This window comes from Oncorhynchus tshawytscha, linkage group LG24 (genome assembly GCF_018296145.1).
Source record: "Oncorhynchus tshawytscha isolate Ot180627B linkage group LG24, Otsh_v2.0, whole genome shotgun sequence".
In the NCBI taxonomy this organism is placed as follows: domain Eukaryota; kingdom Metazoa; phylum Chordata; class Actinopteri; order Salmoniformes; family Salmonidae; genus Oncorhynchus; species Oncorhynchus tshawytscha.
The window spans coordinates 21,200,236-21,219,678 of NC_056452.1; the positions used below are offsets into that span (position 1 = coordinate 21,200,236).

The window sequence follows — 19,443 nt, forward strand, 5'->3', positions numbered from 1 at the left end:
CTGGCCATACTAAAACAAAGATAAAATTACAAAACTTTGGTCAGAACGTGTCTAGAGTCAAAAAGAATTCAACCCCTTTGTTATGGGAGCTTAAATAAGTTCAGGAGTAAAAATGTGCTTAACAAGTCACATAATAAGTTGCATGGACTGTGTGTGCAATAATAGTGTTTAACATGATTTTTGGATGACTACCTCTTTACCCCACACATACAATCATCTATAAGGTCCCCCAGTCAACCACAAAAACCAGGGAGGTTTTCAAATGCCTCACGAAGAAGGACACCAATTGGTAGATGGGTACAAATTTTTAAAAACCAGACATTGCATATAATTTTGAGCAAGGTTAAATTATTAATTACACTTCAGATGGTGTATCAATACACCCAGTCACTACAAAGATACAGGCATCCTTCCTAACTCAGTTGCCAGAGAGGAGGGAAACTGCTCAAGGATTTCACCATGAGGTCAATGGTGATTTTAAAACAGTTACATAGTTTAATGGCTGTGATAGAAGACAACTGAGGATGGATCAACAACATTGTAGTTACTCCACAATACTAACCTAAATGACAGAGTGAAAATGAGGAAGCATATATATCCCAAAACATCCTGTTTCCAACAGGCACTAACGTAATACTGCAAAAAATGTGGCAAAGCAATTCACTTTCTGTCCTGAATACAGTGTTGTGTTTAGGGCAAATCCAATACAACACATTACTGAGTAACACTCTCCATATTCTCAAGCAAAGTGGTGACTGCATCATGTTATTAGTATGCTTGTAAAAATTAAGGAAAAATAATGGAATGGCGCTAATCAAAATCCTAGAGGAAAACCTGGTTCAGTCTGTTTTCCACCAGACACTGGGAGATGAATTCACATTTCAGCAGGACAATAACCTAAAACACAAGGCCAAATATACACGGGAGTTGCTTCCCAAGAAGACAGTGCATGTTCCTATGGAAAGACCTGAAATGGTTGTCGATCAATGATCAACAACCAATTTGAAGGATTTTCTTAAAGAGTAATGTTGCACAATCCAAGTTTGGAAAGCTCTTAGAGAAATTTCCAGAAAGACTCACAGCTGTAATCGCTGCCAAAGGTGATTCTAACACGTATTGGCTCAGGGGGTTGAATACTTATCTGATGAATATATATTAGTGTTTTATTTTTCAGGAATCTTTTTACAAATTTTAGAATTGCTTCTTCTACTTTGACATTACAGGGTATTTTATTTAGATCGTTGACTAACAATGACAATTAAATCCATTTGAATCCCACTTTGTAACACAACAAAATACGGAAAAAGTCTGGGGTTGTGACCACTTTATGGTGGCACTGTAACTGTATCATTTTGCAGGCCGTTTTGAATAATATACCCCACGCACAATCAACCAAAACACTTGTGTTTCTGTGGAATACTAAATATTATTTTCAGTTATATTTTCAATAAAAATCTCAAGGTTACTGCATCAAACACCATCCTCGCCTCTGAGGCCATGTCTTGTGAGAACTCAACATGGAAGCCAAAGTGTTAAGTGAGTGACAGCATGGTCTCCATTACTGGCTAGAACACTTTAACTGTGTATATATGAATAGCAATGTCTTGTGTCAAAAGCACTTCACACCTCCCTGGTGGGGGAATATTAAGTCGATTCCCCCCCTCCAACTAAGATCAGATTCTATAACTGACACCCGCGAGCAGCGATCATATCAAACAGAATGAGAACCAAATATAAACAAACAGAATTTAAACAAGCAGTTACTGAAACTATTAAATCTTAGAAGTGGTCCATAACCAAACGTATACTCTGCAGCTCCATTCAATTACACTGGTTGTAGAAAGCATTGGATGGTGATAAGGGTGATTAACAAGTATGTCATCAACATCTCTCAAACCACTCTGATAGTCAATCACATGCACGTATCAGTCAAATCCAGTTCAAATATGATAGTCATCAGGAACGTATACGTCTCTGTCCACCAGACCCCCAGCTGCACCCTCCCCTCCATTCTGAGTCTATTCCTCTCAGATGCATCTCTGTCATACTGTGTGTCTACATTTAACACAGCCGCAGGGCAGTATCTGCTTTATTCATACTGTGTGTCTATATTTAACGCTGCCGCAGGGCAGTATCGGATTTATTCATACTGTGTGTCTATATTTAACACAGCCGCAGGGCAGTATCTGCTTTATTCATACGGTGCGTCTATATTTAACGCAGCCGCAGGGCAGTATCTGCTTTATTCATACTGTGTGTCTATATTTAACGCAGCCGCAGGGAAGTATCGGATTTATTCATACTGTGCATTTATATTTAACGCAGCCGCAGGGCAGTATCTGCTTTATTCATACTGTGTGTCTACATTTAACGCAGCCACAGGGCAGTATCTGCTTTATTCATACTGTGCGTCTATATTTAACGCTGCCGCAGGGCAGTATCTGCTTTATTCATACTGTGTGTCTATATTTAACGCAGCCGCAGGGCAGTATCTGCTTTATTCCTACTGTGTGTCTACATTTAACGCAGCCACAGGGCAGTATCTGCTTTATTCATACTGTGCGTCTATATTTAACGCTGCCGCAGGGCAGTATCTGCTTTATTCATACTGTGTGTCTATATTTAACGCTGCCGCAGGGCAGTATTGGATTTATTCATACTGTGCGTTTATATTTAACGCAGCCGCAGGGCAGTATCTGCTTTATTCATACTGTGTGTCTATATTTAACGCAGCCGCAGGGCAGTATCTGATTTATTCATACTGTGCGTTTATATTTAAAGCAGCCGCAGGGCAGTATCTGCTTTATTCATACGGTGCGTCTACATTTAACGCAGCCACAGGGCAGTATCTGCTTTATTCATACCGTGTGTCTATATTTAAACGCAGCCGCAGGGCAGTATCTGCTTTATTCGCAGCCTGGCAAGTTCCAACTCAATGAAGCCTCAAAGAAACTTTCCAACACCAACAGATGCTTATGGAAAGATAATCATTTTGTTTTTTTTTGCACTCTATAACTGACAGAGGACAGGGCAGACTGGTAAATGGGTTTACTGCTGAGCTGATCTCTCTCACTCTCAGACTAGAGGGATGGAGGGAGAGAGAAGGATGGAGGGAGGGAGGGAGAAGGGAGGAATGGAAAGACGAAAGCTGACGGGGAAAGAGTGAGGAGGAGGCCACTCTGAATCCTGAAGGAGAACATCACTCAAGCACATTGCTGGTCTTAGATAAAAAGGTGTTATCAAGAACCTAAAAGGGTACTTCGGCTGTCCCCATAGGAGAACCATTTGAAGAACCCTTGTTGGGTTCCAGGTAGAACCCTTTTGGTTTCAAGTAGAACCCTTTCTGCAGATGGTTGTACCTGAAATCAAAAAAGGTTGTACCTGACACCAAAAGGGATTCTTATGGGGACAACTGGAGACCCCTTTTGTATACTGGCTGTTGGTGCACAGGGAGTCAGGAACACAATAACTGATGAAATCAGAGCGACTGTGGTTGACCATGTTGTCAACCATGGGATGAGCATGAGGGAGGCTGGGCAACGGGTTCAACCAAATCTGAGCCGTTAAACTGTTGCAGGCATCATCCGGATATTTCAAAATGATAACCGGTAAGTAACTGGTAGTCTTGGCTGTAGTCTTACTGGTACAGTAATATGTACTGTACTTTCATAATGAGAAGGATCTATCACTAAAACCATTCAAATGCTTTTACAGAACTGCAAAAACAACTATCTGGTGGAGGAGGTTGACTGTTACCCCCAGAGCAGGAGACCCACATTGTAAATATGGTCATTGCAAATAACTGCATCAGACTCCGAGAACTGCAGGACCACATAATGAGATAACACCATATTACCAAAACGTCAACAGAGTGAGTCTCTCTGCACTGTCTCGTCTACTGAAACACAATAGATTTAGGATGAAGCAGTTGTACAGAGTCCCTTTCGAAAGTAACTCAGACCGTGTAAAACAAGTGAGATATGAATATGTGTAGGTAAGCTATTCTATCCGATCATTGGTACTGGATCTGGAAGTGTATGGTGCTACTTCATATTGACTGATCCCTGTCTTTCGTACTGTGCTACATTGTCTTGTCTTGACTATTTCAGAGAGTCATGGAGCTAGAAGCAGATGCAGTGCATCATGAGCTAATATATGTGGACAAGACAGGTTTCATCGTTGCAAAAACAAGGGGCCGTAGCAGTAATATCATCGGACACCGTGCCATCATCAACGTCTCAGGACAACGTGGTGGCAACATTACAATGTGTGCGGCTATTAGTCAAAACGGCGTCCTTCACCATCATGCGATCCTAGGCCCATACAACACTGCACACATTATCACAATTCTGGACACCCTCAACAACAGACTAATCGCTAATGACCAGGGGCCAGAGCAGACCAGGTACATTATCATCTGGGACCATGTTAGTTTCCACCGGGCTGCTGTGGTCCGCAATTGGTTCACAGGTCACCCACTTTTCATCTCACTCAATCTCCCCCATACTCTCCGTTCTTGAATCCTATTGGAGAATTCTTCTCTGCATGTGGTTGGAAGGTGTATGATCACCAGCCCCACCAACACATACCCCTTCTACAGGCAATAGAGGAGGCTTGTGGAGACATGGATCAGGGGTCATGCCAGGCCTGAATACGGCACTCCAGATGATACTTTTCATGCTGCCCAGCTGAAGACAACATGTGATGTGGATGAAGTCTTATGACCAGACCCACAAAGAAGGTGAGATGGAGCCACATTTGTTTATGTTCTTTTTTTTCTAGAATAAATGTTTTAGTTTTCTTCAACTGCGCTTTTGTTGTTTGAGGAGTGTTAGAACATTTTCCCCTCATTTGTAGTTGATAGTGTGTTATGTTCGGAAAACTTTGCACATTTGCATACCTGTTGTGTACAGTCGTGGCCAAAAATTTTAGAGAATGACACAAATATGAATTTTCACAAAGACTGCTGCCTCAGTTTGTATGATGGCAATTTGCATATACTCCAGAATATTAAAGAGTGATCAGATGAATTGCAATTAATTGCAAAGTCCCTCTTTGCCATGCAAATTAACTGAATCCCCCCAAAAACATTTCCACTGCATTTCAGCCCTGCCAGAAAAGGACCAGCTGACATCATGTCAGTGATTCTCTCGTTAACACAGGTGTGAGTGTTGACGAGGACAAGGCTGGAGATCACTCGGTCATGCTGATTGAGTTCAAATAACAGACTGGAAGCTTCAAAAGGAGGGTGGTGCTTGGAATCATTGTTCTTCCTCGGTCAACCATGGTTACCTGCAAGGAAACACGTGCAGTCATCATTGCTTTGCACAAAAAGGGCTTCACAGGGAAGGATATTGCTACCAGTAAGATTGCACCTAGATCAACCATTTATTGGCTCATCAAGAACTTCAAGGAGAGGATGGATGGCCTGGTGTCAAGAAGGGCAGCAAAGAAGCCACTTCTCTCCAGGAAAAACATCAGGGATAGACTGATATTCTGCAAAACATACAGGGATTGGACTGCTGAGGACTGGGGTAAAGTCATTTTCTCTGATGAAACCCCTTTCCGATTGTTTGGGGCATCTGGAAAAAAGCTTGTCCGGAGAAGACAAGGTGAGCGCTACCATCAGTCCTGTGTCATACCAACTGTAAAGCATCCTGAGACCATTCATGTGTGGGGTTGCCTCTCAGCCAAGGGACTGGGCTCACTCACAATATTGCCTAAGAACACAGCTGTGAATAAAGAATGGTACCAAATACATCCTCCCGAGAGCAACTTCTCCCAACCAACCAGGTACAGTTTGGTGACGAACAATGCCTTTTCCAGCATGATGGAGCACCTTGCCATAAGGCAAAAGTGATAACTAAGTGGCTCGGGGAACAAAACATCGATATTTTGGGTCAATGGCCAGGAAATTCCCCAGACCTTAATCCCATTGAGAACTTGTGGTCAATCCTCAAGAGGCAGGTGGACAAACAAAAAGCCACAAATTCTGACAAACTCCAAGCATTGATTATGCAAGAATGGGCTGCCATCAGTCAGGATGTGGCCCAGAAGTTAATTGACAGCATGCCAGGGCGGATTGCAGAGGTCTTGCAAAAGAAGGGTCAACACTGCAAATATTTAGTCTGCATCAACTTCATGTAATTGTCAATAAAAGCCTTTGACACTTATGAAATGCTTGTAATTATACTTCAGTATTCCATAGTAACATCTGACAAAAATATCTAAAGACACTGAAGCAGCAAACTTTGTGAAAATTAATATTTGTGACATTCTCAAAACTTTTGGCCATGACTGTATGTGTGTTTAATACATGTATGACAACGTTATTGCAAACTGCTATGCCCTGCAAACAGAAAAAGAAAAAGCCACAAGTGTTTTCCATTTATACCATCAGTGCCTAGTTGGTGCTTCGTGTGCTTACTCAAATGATGGTTTGTGTGTACTGTAGACGCAAAACCACATAAAACATTTTTTTTAAAGAGTTTGAAGAGTTTTGCAAGAATTGTTTGCTTTTGCAAGAGATGTATAATGTGCTGGTTTGGTGTAAGGTTTTGTGGTCGGTGTGTAGAGTTTTGCAAAAATAGCCTATAGTTTCAAAGTTGGTGCCTAAGCAATCACAAAAAAATGTAATATAACACACAGCACTGGGCTCTTTGCTCCTGACTTTGAGCCCTCTGTAGTACAGGAGTTTCCCCTGGCCTGATAAAGGAGCTCTATCTCCAGAAGCTCATGTTCATATTCCCCTCTGAGTGGGAGGATCCTTGTAGCGTGCAGAGACTTAGCGGATCATCGCCCTCTGGAGTTTAAAGCAACAAGCCTCCTGGGCGATGGTGTGTGAGATACCTGACTCATCCTGATGGGGTTTAACACACGCACACGCACACACACACACACACACACACACACACACACACACACACACACCTACAGCCAGTGCATCCCCAGCCTCTGCCTCTTTCCAGGTGTGATTTACCGGATCAGTCCCCTCTTAATAAGAATAAAAGACCATGACCCTGTCATGAAGAGAGCATCCTGGGCTACAGAGCTTTATTCTGATTACCTTGATTACCAAGTCAAATCTATTGTACAGGTCCCTGATGAGCGGTTTGAGGAGCTGCAGCTCGGCGGTGGTTCTGTTCAGGGAGAAGAAGTCGACGTACGTCTCAGGCTTGCCTAAAACCGGGAGACAGGGATATAAGCAACCGTCACTCTGAAAGTCAGGGGAGAAGATGGAGTCTCTAGGAGAATACTGTAAGTCTTCTATATATCGTTACTTTTAATACATTTTACTGCACCTGTCATTACACGTATACATGACTGTAATTATAATGAAAAGTATTAAAAGCTTATTGTCAGTGTATGTCAGAGAATACCAGGTTGCTTTCAAATGATCGGGGTAAAGAAGGCAGAGGGATTGAAGGGTTTGAACTGCTTCCAGACAGACGGATCCATTGCCGTCTCTGACCGACAGGTCTCTCTCTCGCCCAGACATCTCTTTATTGGCCTCCCAGAGAGCCGGGGAGCGAGGAGGGGAGCATTCCACATCAGCATGATTCCCTGCAGGGACTACAGCTGTGCTGCTGCCTGCTACAGCTCTGCAATAGCCCTGCGTTGCTCATCTCAGCTCACCACAGGTGGCCCTCCACTCCCCTTCGCCGCCGCCGGCAGAAATGCATCTCATCCTACCCCGCCTCCCACTCATCTCTCCAGTGCATCCTCCCTCCCTCCCCACCACCAGCCTTTTGGCTATTGCTGCCTGTGCTGAGTCCCCACAACCACCACCCCTCTGCATGGCCAGGCCCGGGAGCTAGCTATCCCTTCTAAAGGCCCGGGAGCTAGCTATCCCCTCTGAAGGCCCGGGAGCTAGCTATCCCCTCTGAAGGCCCGGGAGCTAGCTATCCCTTCTGAAGGCCCGGGAGATACTGTAGCTATTCCCACTGCAATGCGTGGTACAGTGGTGACTGTATATAGCAGTGCATTTGGAAAGTATTCAGAACCCTTGAACCCTTGGTTTTTTTAACATTATTGCCTTATTCTAAAATGTATTCAATTGTTTTTTGCCCTCAATCTATACACAATACTACACAAAAACAAAAAGTAAACAGGTTTTAGACATTTTAGCAAATTAATAAAAAAGAAAACACAAGTATCACATTTACATAAGTATTTTCAGACCCGTTAGTCAGTACTTTGTTGAAGCACCTTTGGCAGTGAATACAGACAACTCTTTTGGGGTATGGCGCTACACAGCTATTTTCAGGTCTCTTCAAAGATGTTCGATCAGGTTCAAGTCCGGGCTCTGGCTGGGCCACTCAAGGACATTCAGAGACTTGTCCCGAAGCCACTCCTGCATTGTCTTGGCTGTGTGCTCAGGGTCGTTGTCCTGTTGGAAGGTGAACCTTCACCCCAGTCTGAGGTCCTGAGCGCTCTGGAGCAGGTCTTTCATCAAGGATCTCTCTGTATTTTGTTCTGTTCATCTTTCCCTCAATCCTGACTAGTCTCCCAGTCCCTGCTGCTGAAAAACATCCCCACAGCATGATGCTGCCACCACCATGCTTCACCGTAGGGATGGTGCCAGGTTTGCTCCAGGCGTGACGCTTGGCATTAAGGCCAAAGGTCCTTTAGGTGCAAACTTTAAGCAGGCTGTCATGTGCCTTTTACCTTTTACCATCTGGCCACTCTATCATAAAGGCCTGATTGGTGGAGTGCAGCTCGAGGAAATGTTCCAAATTTCTTCCATTTAAGAATGATGGAGGCCACTGTGTTCTTGGAGACCTTCAATGCTGCAGATTTGTTTTGGTACCCTTCCCCAGATCTGTGCCTCGACACAATCCTGTCTCGGTGCTCTATGGACAATTCCTTTGACCTCATGTCTTGGTTTTTGCTCTGACATGCACAGTCAACTGTGGGACCTTATATAGACAGGTGTGTGCCTTTCCAAATCATGCCCAATGAATTGCGTTTACCACGTGGCCTCCTATCAAGTTGTGTAAACATCTCAAGGATGGTCAATGAAAACAGGATACACCTGTTTTCAGGTGTGAGTCTCATAGCAAAAGGTCTGAATACTTATGCAAATAAGGTATTTCTGTTTTATAAATGTGCAAACATTTCTAAAAACCTGTTTTCGCTTTGTCATTACGTGTTATTGTGTGTAGATACATTCCGAATGCACTGTAGATGACAGCCGTGTTAACAGGGACCTACCAATGAGGATGGAGTAGAGGATGCCTGGCCTCTGTGACGGAGGCTGGATGTTCCTGTCCTGGTCCACGGCCTGAATGACGGGAGTCACGTTGACAGGGTTCACTTTGCTCTGAAATGAAAGAGTAATGGTTAGTTCTATCTGGCTGTCAATACTATTTAAAAAAAGAGACATTTCCACAGTGTGGGATTCGGGAGCTTCCATTCTTGCTGTGCTAAAAGGGTGAAAATAAATTATGAAGAATTCATGTATGGCGTTAGACACAATCTTCCTCAATTAGTTATCTTGGCATTTCACAGCAGCAACAGCAAAATAATTGCAGTGTTTCAATTGTACCTCTAACTTAAACATTATGGACAAAGCAAGTCACGTAGATTCTGCTGACTTGCTTTGCAGTAAAAGGTGTATTCTTCAAACAGTGAATAAACTGTGTGACCTCTTTGTGGACCTCTTTATCAGAGCGTCTGTCACAAAGACCAATGAACTGCAGACATTTGTGTTGTTCTCTCCGGTGCAACACTTCTTTATGTCATTTAAGAGGTTGAAAGCACAAGAGAGAGCGTGGGAGAGAGAGGAATGGAGAGCGAGAAAGAAAGAAAGAAAGAAAGAAAGAGGAAAAGAGGACAAGAGAGCAAGAAAATAGTGAAAAAGAGGGAGAGGAACAGAGGGAGGGAAAACGAGAGAGAGAGAGAAAGAGGGAGAAAAGAGAGAAAAGGGTAGGAAAAGAGAGACAGGAAAAGAGGGAATGAGACGGTGGGGGAGAGAGAGACTGAAAAATAAAGTTTGCAAGAGAGAGAAAGAGTTTGTGAAAGTGAGAGACTCCAGAGAGAGAGAGAGAGAGAGAATAGGAAGGGAGAAGAAATAATAAAGTGAGTAACTGGTCCTCCATTCCAAGTTGCCCCAGCCTTGGGGGAGGAGTAAAGATGTGCAGAATTACAAACAACAGGCGGGCCCCCGTCTCAGTCCCAGTAAATAAGCAGCTCATTTCGAACTCAACACTCCTCAGAGAAACCAAGTGACACTGCTAAAAGTGAAGATGAGTTTCAACCAGTGTTAGCTGCCTGGTTGCCTCTGAAATAAGGCTCTGAGTGTGTGTGTGTGTGTGTGTGTGTGTCATGACCCCTACAGGGACCCCACAGCATAATTGTGATCTCTTTGTGCCAGGAAGAAGTCTTGAGCAGCTGCTGTAAACACACACACACAAACACACACACACATCGGTAGGACCATATGCTCTGGGGGCTGGTTGGCAGGAAATGACAATTTGTGACAGACATTGATGACAAGCTCGAGGAGCTGAGGTGCTGCAAAGACAGACGCTGTTTGTGTGGAATAAATTACAGACATCTCGGTTTGTTTACCTTGCAGAGTACAGAGACTACAAGGAGGTCAGACATTAGTCAGAACCGTAATAAAGCCACCTGGAATCAAGCTCTGAATGAAACAAAAGGCTTTTCCTCCTGTCATTCCTCCCCATGTTACTTGATCATCATACTTCACACAGCCCTATAAGTAGTTGTTAAGTGGAGGCAAAAATGGTCGCCTACATTTTATCAGACACTGTTATCCAGGGTGACTTACAGGAGCATTTAGGCTTAAGTGCCTTGCTCAAGGGCACATCGGCAGATTTTTCACCAAGTCAAACCAGCAACCTTTCAGGTACTGGCCCAAAGCTCTTAACCACTAGGCTACCTGCCACCCATCCACTCCTCTCTGCTTTGTACATCTCCCTCCCTCATCATAGATCATGAGCACAATTTGGCAAAGATTTATCTCCGTGGGGCCCATTGTAATCCTCAGCCACTGCAACTACAATGGCCCCAGTATGACTGCAGTAAATCTAATGACTCTTCGGGGCCCTGTCCTCGGTGGACAGATTAGCTCTGATGATACTCCCTCAGTCAGCCCTTATCTCCTGAGGAACTGCAGCAGACAAGACTGGTGTCCAGATTACAAGGAAATGCATTTATATGAAATAGCGTGAAGGTGATGATGATGATGATGATGATGATGATTCATCACAATACGTGTCTGTGTTAAGTTTATTTGCAGAATGAATCAGCCTCATTCAAGGCAAGGGAATATAGATTTTTAGTGATACATTCAATTATTTAGAAGCCTGTATTTAAAGTCCAGATTTGGCCTTTTCTTTACAAATAATACTACTCAGACTGACTGATACAGATGAATATTTCATGTGGCTGAAATACACAACTAGGCATGATGCCAAATGAATGTATTTCCTTTGATCTGGATGAAACCATAACTACTCCTTCTCAGGCAGACCAGCCAGGGTCCTCCGCTCCGTTCCACATCCGTGGCCCATAATCAATGGTTGACTGAGCGTCGGCTGGGCGTTTTAACGGCTGAACTGGAGGAAGATCGTTTCTTGAGGGACCGGTTGAAGCACGGGAGGATTTTATTACTGTAATTAACGAGGATGGATTCTCTGGTGGAGTGTGATGTGTGATGGTGTAACGAGTAAACGGCAGCCCTTTGGCCCCTCCTCTATTTTCACTAACCCACAGGAAGACAAGTCAATGGACTGCTTTACTCCACACTACTCTACTCAGATGAACCCAACCTTCCAAATGAATGCTGAGCATCTCCAGATTCCTCTATGATATAGAGTGAACACTGACAAGAAACTTCAATTAAAAGACTCTGCATCGGGTATAATTTGACGGTATTGCATATGATATGATCAGCACCTGTTTTCAAAACGGCCAATTACTCGTCTTTGATTTGGAATGACTTGTCTGTTCACATTTTCATTATTAGCTATATATTATTCCAACTTTAAATTTCAGCCAGCAAACAAATTATCCAGTGAATGAATGTATTACACTCTCCATTGAATTTTATACACACCCGTCACCAACAAAGCAATTATGCTCCACTCAACACTGGGGTACAATACTTTCAAAGCCTCCTGTGTTAATTGTCAACAGTCACTAGCAGTTGCCTACCTACTGTTCTCTCAGTGGTGTATTTTCAATCTGATATCTCAGCTCTGATGGTATGTTAGATTATATTAACACTAGCCACAGAGGACGTCCAGAGTACTGCTGTGTATTGGGGGAGCCAAATAGTAGAATTGACAGAGGAAAAAGCATTGGAGCCCCACTTCAGCCTTGTTTGGGATGACCTTTTATGTTATTCCTGCTCCGGAGAGGCTCTCTAGCTCTTTGCTATGGAAGGATATAAAGAGGCTGCCAGGAGGGATCAGTTTGTCTTGGGGAATGTACCCCCACTCTCCCCAAGAACATTCTCCTTGCTCCTGGCTCCTGTTCCCTAGAACGTCTCACTATTTCCTGGATCCTGACCTGAGATATTGTCTTTCAAACCAAGTGTGCCGTGAAAGGAGACCCACTGGCATAACATCGTGACCAAGAGGAGTTTTTGGGATCTGACCTATGACCTGCTGTACCCCTCTCCTCCTCCCCTCTAATCACAAGCTTCGTTTCACAGGTAGCGCTCTTTTTATAAGCTGCAAGGTACCTGAGCGGTACTGAGCCTCAATAAATAAGTTGAAGCATGATTTAAATGTTTCGTTGAGCACCGGCGGAAGAGATATGAGAGGCGCATTAAAGAGATAACGGGGAGAGCTGCCTGACAGGGAGGATGTCTGAGAGAGACAAGAGGAATATAACAGTACATCATTACACATGTGAAACTGAACTAGCCCCCTGAGTGATGGGATTGATGGGGATGACAGGATGAGGTGGGGGTGTTTTGAAGACCTGATAAGAGGTTATGCTGGCTTCGCCACGGCATACATAATCAGAATCGCATAATGCCGCCTGTCACAGCACTCGTAAAATGTGTCCTTGAGTGCGTTCTAGCGTTCGCATTAAGTACAGGAACCAGCCACCCAAACCAGTGGTGTAAACTTGACTTAAGGCTCCTGTTCCCTTGTTCTGTCACTTGGCTGCGGAGTGTGGAAGGTTCTCAATGTAAGCAAATGTCGTTTTAGTCCTCTGTATTTGGTATGGCTCTAGTGCACCACTGCCTTCTCACGGACAACAGTTTGACCTTCTGCAACTCTCTTAGGATATAGTGGAACGTCAGCAAAAAATGATATTTATTACTTTTCAGCAGAAACGTTGCTTGATCATGTCAATGGAATAGATCTGGAGGCGAAAGAAACGCACACATGTTTAGGTGAGGTGCTGGCTAGCGGAGTAGAACACCTGTTTAGGTGAGGTGTTGGCTAGCGGAGTAGAACACCTGTTTAGGTGAGGTGCTGGCTAGCGGAGTAGAACACCTGTTTAGGAGAGGTGTTGGCTAGAGGAGTAGAATACCTGTTTAGGAGAGGTGTTGGCTAGCGGAGTAGAACACCTGTTTAGGTGAGGTGTTGGCTAGCGGAGTAGAACACCTGTTTAGGTGAGGTGTTGGCTAACGGAGTAGAACACCTGTTTAGGAGAGGTGTTGGCTAGCGGAGTAGAACACCTGTTTAGGTGAGGTGTTGGCTAGCGGAGTAGAACACCTGTTTAGGTGAGGTGCTGGCTAGCGGAGTAGAACACCTGTTTAGGAGAGGTGTTGGCTAGAGGAGTAGAATACCTGTTTAGGAGAGGTGTTGGCTAGCGGAGTAGAACACCTGTTTAGGTGAGGTGTTGGCTAACGGAGTAGAACACCTGTTTAGGAGAGGTGTTGGCTAGCGGAGTAGAACACCTGTTTAGGTGAGGTGTTGGCTAGCGGAGTAGAACACCTGTTTAGGTGAGGTGTTGGCTAGCGGAGTAGAACACCTGTTTAGGTGAGGTGTTGGCTAGCGGAGTAGAACACCTGTTTAGGTGAGGTGCTGGCTAGCGGAGTAGAACACCTGTTTAGGTGAGGTGCTGGCTAGCGGAGTAGAACACCTGTTCAGGAGAGGTGCTGGCTAGCGGAGTAGAACACCTGTTTAGGTGAGGTGTTGGCTAGCGGAGTAGAACACCTGTTTAGGTGAGGTGCTGGCTAGCGGAGTAGAACACCTGTTTAGGTGAGGTGCTGGCTAGCGGAGTAGAACACCTGTTTAGGTGAGGTGTTGGCTAGCGGAGTAGAACACCTGTTTAGGTGAGGTGCTGGCTAGCGGAGTAGAACACCTGTTTAGGTGAGGTGTTGGCTAGCGGAGTAGAACACCTGTTTAGGTGAGGTGCTGGCTAGCGGAGTAGAACACCTGTTTAGGTGAGGTGCTAGCTAGCGGAGTAGAACACCTGTTTAGGTGAGGTGTTGGCTAGCGGAGTAGAACACCTGTTTAGGTGAGGTGTTGGCTAGCGGAGTAGAACACCTGTTTAGGTGAGGTGCTGGCTAGCGGAGTAGAACACCTGTTTAGGTGAGGTGCTAGCTAGCGGAGTAGAACACCTGTTTAGGTGAGGTGTTGGCTAGCGGAGTAGAACACCTGTTTAGGTGAGGCGTTGGCTAGAGGAGTAGAACACGTGTTTAGGTGAGGCGTTGGCTAGCGGAGTAGAACACCTGTTTTGGTGAGGCGTTGGCTAGCGGAGTAGAACACCTGTTTAGGAGAGGTGTTGGCTAGCGGAGTAGAACACCTGTTTAGGTGAGGTGCTGGCTAGAGGAGTAGAACACCTGTTTAGGTGAGGTGTTTGCTAGCGGAGTAGAACACCTGTTTAGGTGAGGTGTTGGCTAGCGGAGTAGAACACGTGTTTAGGAGAGGTGTTGGCTAGAGGAGTAGAACACCTGTTTAGGAGAGGTGCTGGCTAGTGGAGTAGAACACCTGTTTAGGTGAGGTGTTGGCTAGCGGAGTAGAACACCTGTTTAGGTGAGGTGCTGGCTGGCGGAGTAGAACACCTGTTTAGGTGAGGTGTTGGCTAGCAGAGTAGAACACCTGTTTAGGAGAGGTGTTGGCTAGAGGAGTAGAATACCTGTTTAGGAGAGGTGTTGGCTAGCGGAGTAGAACACCTGTTTAGGTGAGGTGTTGGCTAGCGGAGTAGAACACCTGTTTAGGAGAGGTGTTGGCTAGCGGAGTAGAACACCCGTTTAGGTGAGGTGTTGGCTAGCGGAGTAGAACACCTGTTTAGGTGAGGTGTTGGCTAGAGGAGTAGAACACGTGTTTAGGAGAGGTGTTGGCTAGCGGAGTAGAACACGTGTTTAGGCGAGGCACTGGCTAGCAGAGTAGAACACCTGTCTAGGCGAGGCACTGGCTCGTGGAGTAGAACATTTGTTTAGGTGAGGTGTTGGCTCGTGGAGTAGAACACCTGTTTAGGTGAGGCGTTGGCTAGAGGAGTAGAACACGTGTTTAGGTGAGGCGTTGGCTAGCGGAGTAGAACACCTGTTTTGGTGAGGCGTTGGCTAGCGGAGTAGAACACCTGTTTAGGAGAGGTGTTGGCTAGCGGAGTAGAACACCTGTTTAGGTGAGGTGCTGGCTAGAGGAGTAGAACACCTGTTTAGGTGAGGTGTTTGCTAGCGGAGTAGAACACCTGTTTAGGTGAGGTGTTGGCTGTTTAGGTGAGGTGCTGGCTGGCGGAGTAGAACACCTGTTTAGGTGAGGTGTTGGCTAGCAGAGTAGAACACCTGTTTAGGAGAGGTGTTGGCTAGAGGAGTAGAATACCTGTTTAGGAGAGGTGTTGGCTAGCGGAGTAGAACACCTGTTTAGGTGAGGTGTTGGCTAGCGGAGTAGAACACCTGTTTAGGAGAGGTGTTGGCTAGCGGAGTAGAACACCTGTTTAGGTGAGGTGTTGGCTAGCGGAGTAGAACACCTGTTTAGGTGAGGTGTTGGCTAGAGGAGTAGAACACGTGTTTAGGAGAGGTGTTGGCTAGCGGAGTAGAACACGTGTTTAGGCGAGGCACTGGCTAGCAGAGTAGAACACCTGTCTAGGCGAGGCACTGGCTCGTGGAGTAGAACATTTGTTTAGGTGAGGTGTTGGCTCGTGGAGTAGAACACCTGTTTAGGTGAGGTGTTGGCTAGCGGAGTAGAACACCTGTTTAGGTGAGGTGTTGGCTAGCGGAGTAGAACACCTGTTTAGGTGAGGTGTTGGCTAGCGGAGTAGAACACCTGTTTAGGCGAGGCACTGGCTCGTGGAGTAGAACACCTGTTTAGGTGAGGCGCTGGCTAGCATGAATGATAGCATACGATTATAGATACAATTTGGCTACATAGGACCTACAAACATTTACAATGAATAACAAAATCACAATAATCACAAGAATGGCTTCAGATCAAAGTCTACGTTGAGAAATTAAATATCCAGTCAGCCTCTCAATTTAACAATACGTTGGAATAGATCTACAATAGAGTTAGCCAATAGCTGGGCTACTCAAGGTCTTTGTTTTTGTGGAGTCTGGGATTCAATCGTCGGGTGCATTCAAGGAGTGATAATAACCATAATTTTCTAGATTTCTAGAATTTAAGCGCCAAGACAATTTAATGTGGTTGCCTGGAAAATGTTATTTTCCTCGTGTCTGCCGGGTTCCAAAGTTCCCTGACCGTGAGTATCCACTTTACATTTGGATTAGTAACAATTTAAATAAACCGGTGCTTCCACTCAAGGTACGAGAGTCCAAAGTGTAAAACTAATTACCTGTGAATAATTTGTCTTGTAATTCTAGCATTTCCATGCTTCCCTGACTCTGCCATTTGCTTGTGTTAGACTCTGATCAAGAGAAACTGTAAACAGGGTCCTGCCTAGATCAGTGAACAAAAACCAATGGAACTGACAAGGAGGTATCATTCTGATTGTCATTCTACATGACAAAACACATGTCCCACTATTGGGAGTCTAAATCTAATCTAGTCTAAATTACTTTCACACGCACCAGAGGAGGCTGGTGGGAGGAGGTAGAAGAGGACGGGCTCATTGTAATGGCTGGAGTGGAATTAATGAAAGATTCCATCCATTACAATAAGCCTGTCCTCCTGTAGCCCCTCCAACCAGCCTCCTCTGATACACACATCCTCTCACACTTTCGACAGTTCAACATGCTTCCTCCAAGGCGAAGGTCGAGAGCCGGGTGTTCTCCGAAACACGATCCAACCAAGCCACACTGCTTATTTTTTAATGTATTTTGTATACATTTTTTTTAGTACTTTAAATGTTTTCCCTTTTTCTCCCCAGTTTCGTGGTTCAATTGGTAGCTACAGTCTTGTCTCATTGCTGCAACTCCCGTATGGACTCGGGACAGGCGAAAGTCGAGAGCCATGTGTCCTCCGAAACACGACCCAACCAAGCCGCACTGATTCTTGACACAATGCCCACTTAACACGGAAGCCAGGAGCACCAATGTGTCACAGGAAACACCAGACACCTGGCGACCATGTCAGTGTGCTCTGCGCCAGGCCCACCGCAGGAGTTGCTAATGCGCGATGGGACAAGGACATCACTGCCGGACGACGCTGGGCCAGTTGTGTGCCGCCCCATGGGTCTCCGGTCGCAGCCGGCTGCGACAGAGCCTGGACTCAAACCCAGAATCTCTATTGGCACAGCTAGCACAGCAATGCAGTGTCTTAGACCACTGTGCCACTCGGGAGGCCAGTGAACACTAATCTAACTCTGGGTTGGGGAAGCCCCTGTGGGAGGGGGGTCGGAAGGGATATTTTTGTCTCATTCCATCTCGTCTCATTTCTTTGTCCATGTGTCACAACAGAAATAAACAGCACACGTCTCTGAAGTTTCTGTGAATTTTCATCTTCATTCTGGTTATGCACCAATAAATGTAATATATCACTACCCATAAACAGCATGAACCTATCCCTAGCATAAATCTAATAGCCCTTTGTATTTAAAGCCAAAATCTTTGAAATGATCTTAAACACAAAGAAATCACACTGAACCAGTCTTGTGTTTAGTAGTAATATGCCGAAGCTGACTCCTGAGGCTGATTGTCACGTTCTGACCTTCTGTTATTATATCTTTGTTTTAGTATGGCCAGGGCGTGAGTTGGGTGGGCAGTCTATGTTTGTTTTTCTATGTTGGTTTTTGAGTTCGGCCCAGTATGGTTCTCAATCAGAGGCAGCTGTCAATTGTTGTCCCTGATTGAGAACCATACTTAGGTAGCCTGGGTTTCACTTTTGGGTTGTGGGTGTTTGTTTTCCGTGTGAGTGTTTGGTCCACGCGGTACTGTTTTCGGTTTTGTATATTCACATCATCGTTTGTTGTTTTGTTCGAGTGTTCTACACGCTGCGTATTGGTCCTCCGATCCTTCTCGCTACTCCTCCTCAGAAGAGGAGGATGAGAACCCTTACACTGATATGCAAAACAGAGGCCAGAGAAGCTGTGTCTCTGCCACCTCTCTCCCTAGTACTGGGAGTAGTGTGCTGCTTGTCAAGCAGCCCTGTTTGAACGGAGCAACATGTAAAAGGCTTCTTCTCAGCAGGGGGTCTGAAGCTCAGAGCTCTGGAGCCAGTGCTGGTGTGCAATAACACTTACTGGGTCAGTGAGCTCCAGGATGTGGACCCGGTAGGTGAGGGGGCTGCAGTCACGTGTGTTGTCGACCAGAGAGCAGGGCAGGAACATAGGCCCCAGGTCATCCCCGTCCAGCACGTCTACAGTCAGGGTGGTGGTGGCAGTGCGCCGTTCGTTGGGGTACGGGGCGCGATCCTACAGGGGGAGATGACAGGGGTGGATGTGGCAAGCTGAGGATTTGAAGTCCATTTTTTAACATCTACCCGTCTTCTACAGCTATTCTATCTTAAGTGCAACTTCCTTTCTGTCTTTTCAAAAACATTCACGTTAAAACATTATGTATTGTATTAATCTGAGGCTGGAAAGCACTTGCATTGAAAACAGCAAAACCTATATGCCACATCAGGTATCTGTTCATTCAAGTGTTCCAATATCAAAAGGCATTGTAAAACATTTTGGTAAAATGAAATGAATTAGGTTTTTGGTGTTTGTTCCATTCTAGATGAAGACATTGACATCATATAATACATTATTCCTATCTGTACCATTGTTGACTTGGAAATGTAGCACTTGTATTAAATTAACTTTTTTCAACAGATTTTGTTTTTTTATTATATTTCAAAAGGTCATGCAACGATAATGGAACACAACAAAAAGGTATTTTTGCATTTACAAAGTGGTACAACGATTTCCTTCAAGGTTTTCGTAGTGTTATAGCCTACCCTATTTAAAAACCACATTGAACTGTACTCAGGAAAGTGCTCCAGTGTTTCGTTGGACCATCGGTTTCCCCAGACAGACTAATTGATTTACTGTAATGTACTGTTAAACCATAGTTCATTTGGAATTTACGGTAACATACGTTACCTTAATGGCTGCCATTAATTTACCGTAAAG

The 19,443-nt window shown here is 44.9% G+C and overlaps 1 protein-coding gene across 1 annotated transcript in view; it reads right to left on the bottom strand.

The window, feature by feature from the left end:
* Positions 1-19,443, bottom strand: part of LOC112223231 (protocadherin-15-like) — a 308,092-nt gene that overhangs the window by 146,116 nt on the left and 142,533 nt on the right. Inside the window, exons 8-10 of the mRNA XM_042305516.1 lie at positions 18,571-18,741; positions 9,214-9,322; positions 7,067-7,179 (exon numbers count right to left, since the gene is read on the bottom strand). Of these exons, the coding sequence (XP_042161450.1) occupies positions 7,067-7,179; positions 9,214-9,322; positions 18,571-18,741 (393 nt within the window). The remainder of the gene's footprint in view (positions 1-7,066; positions 7,180-9,213; positions 9,323-18,570; positions 18,742-19,443) is intronic.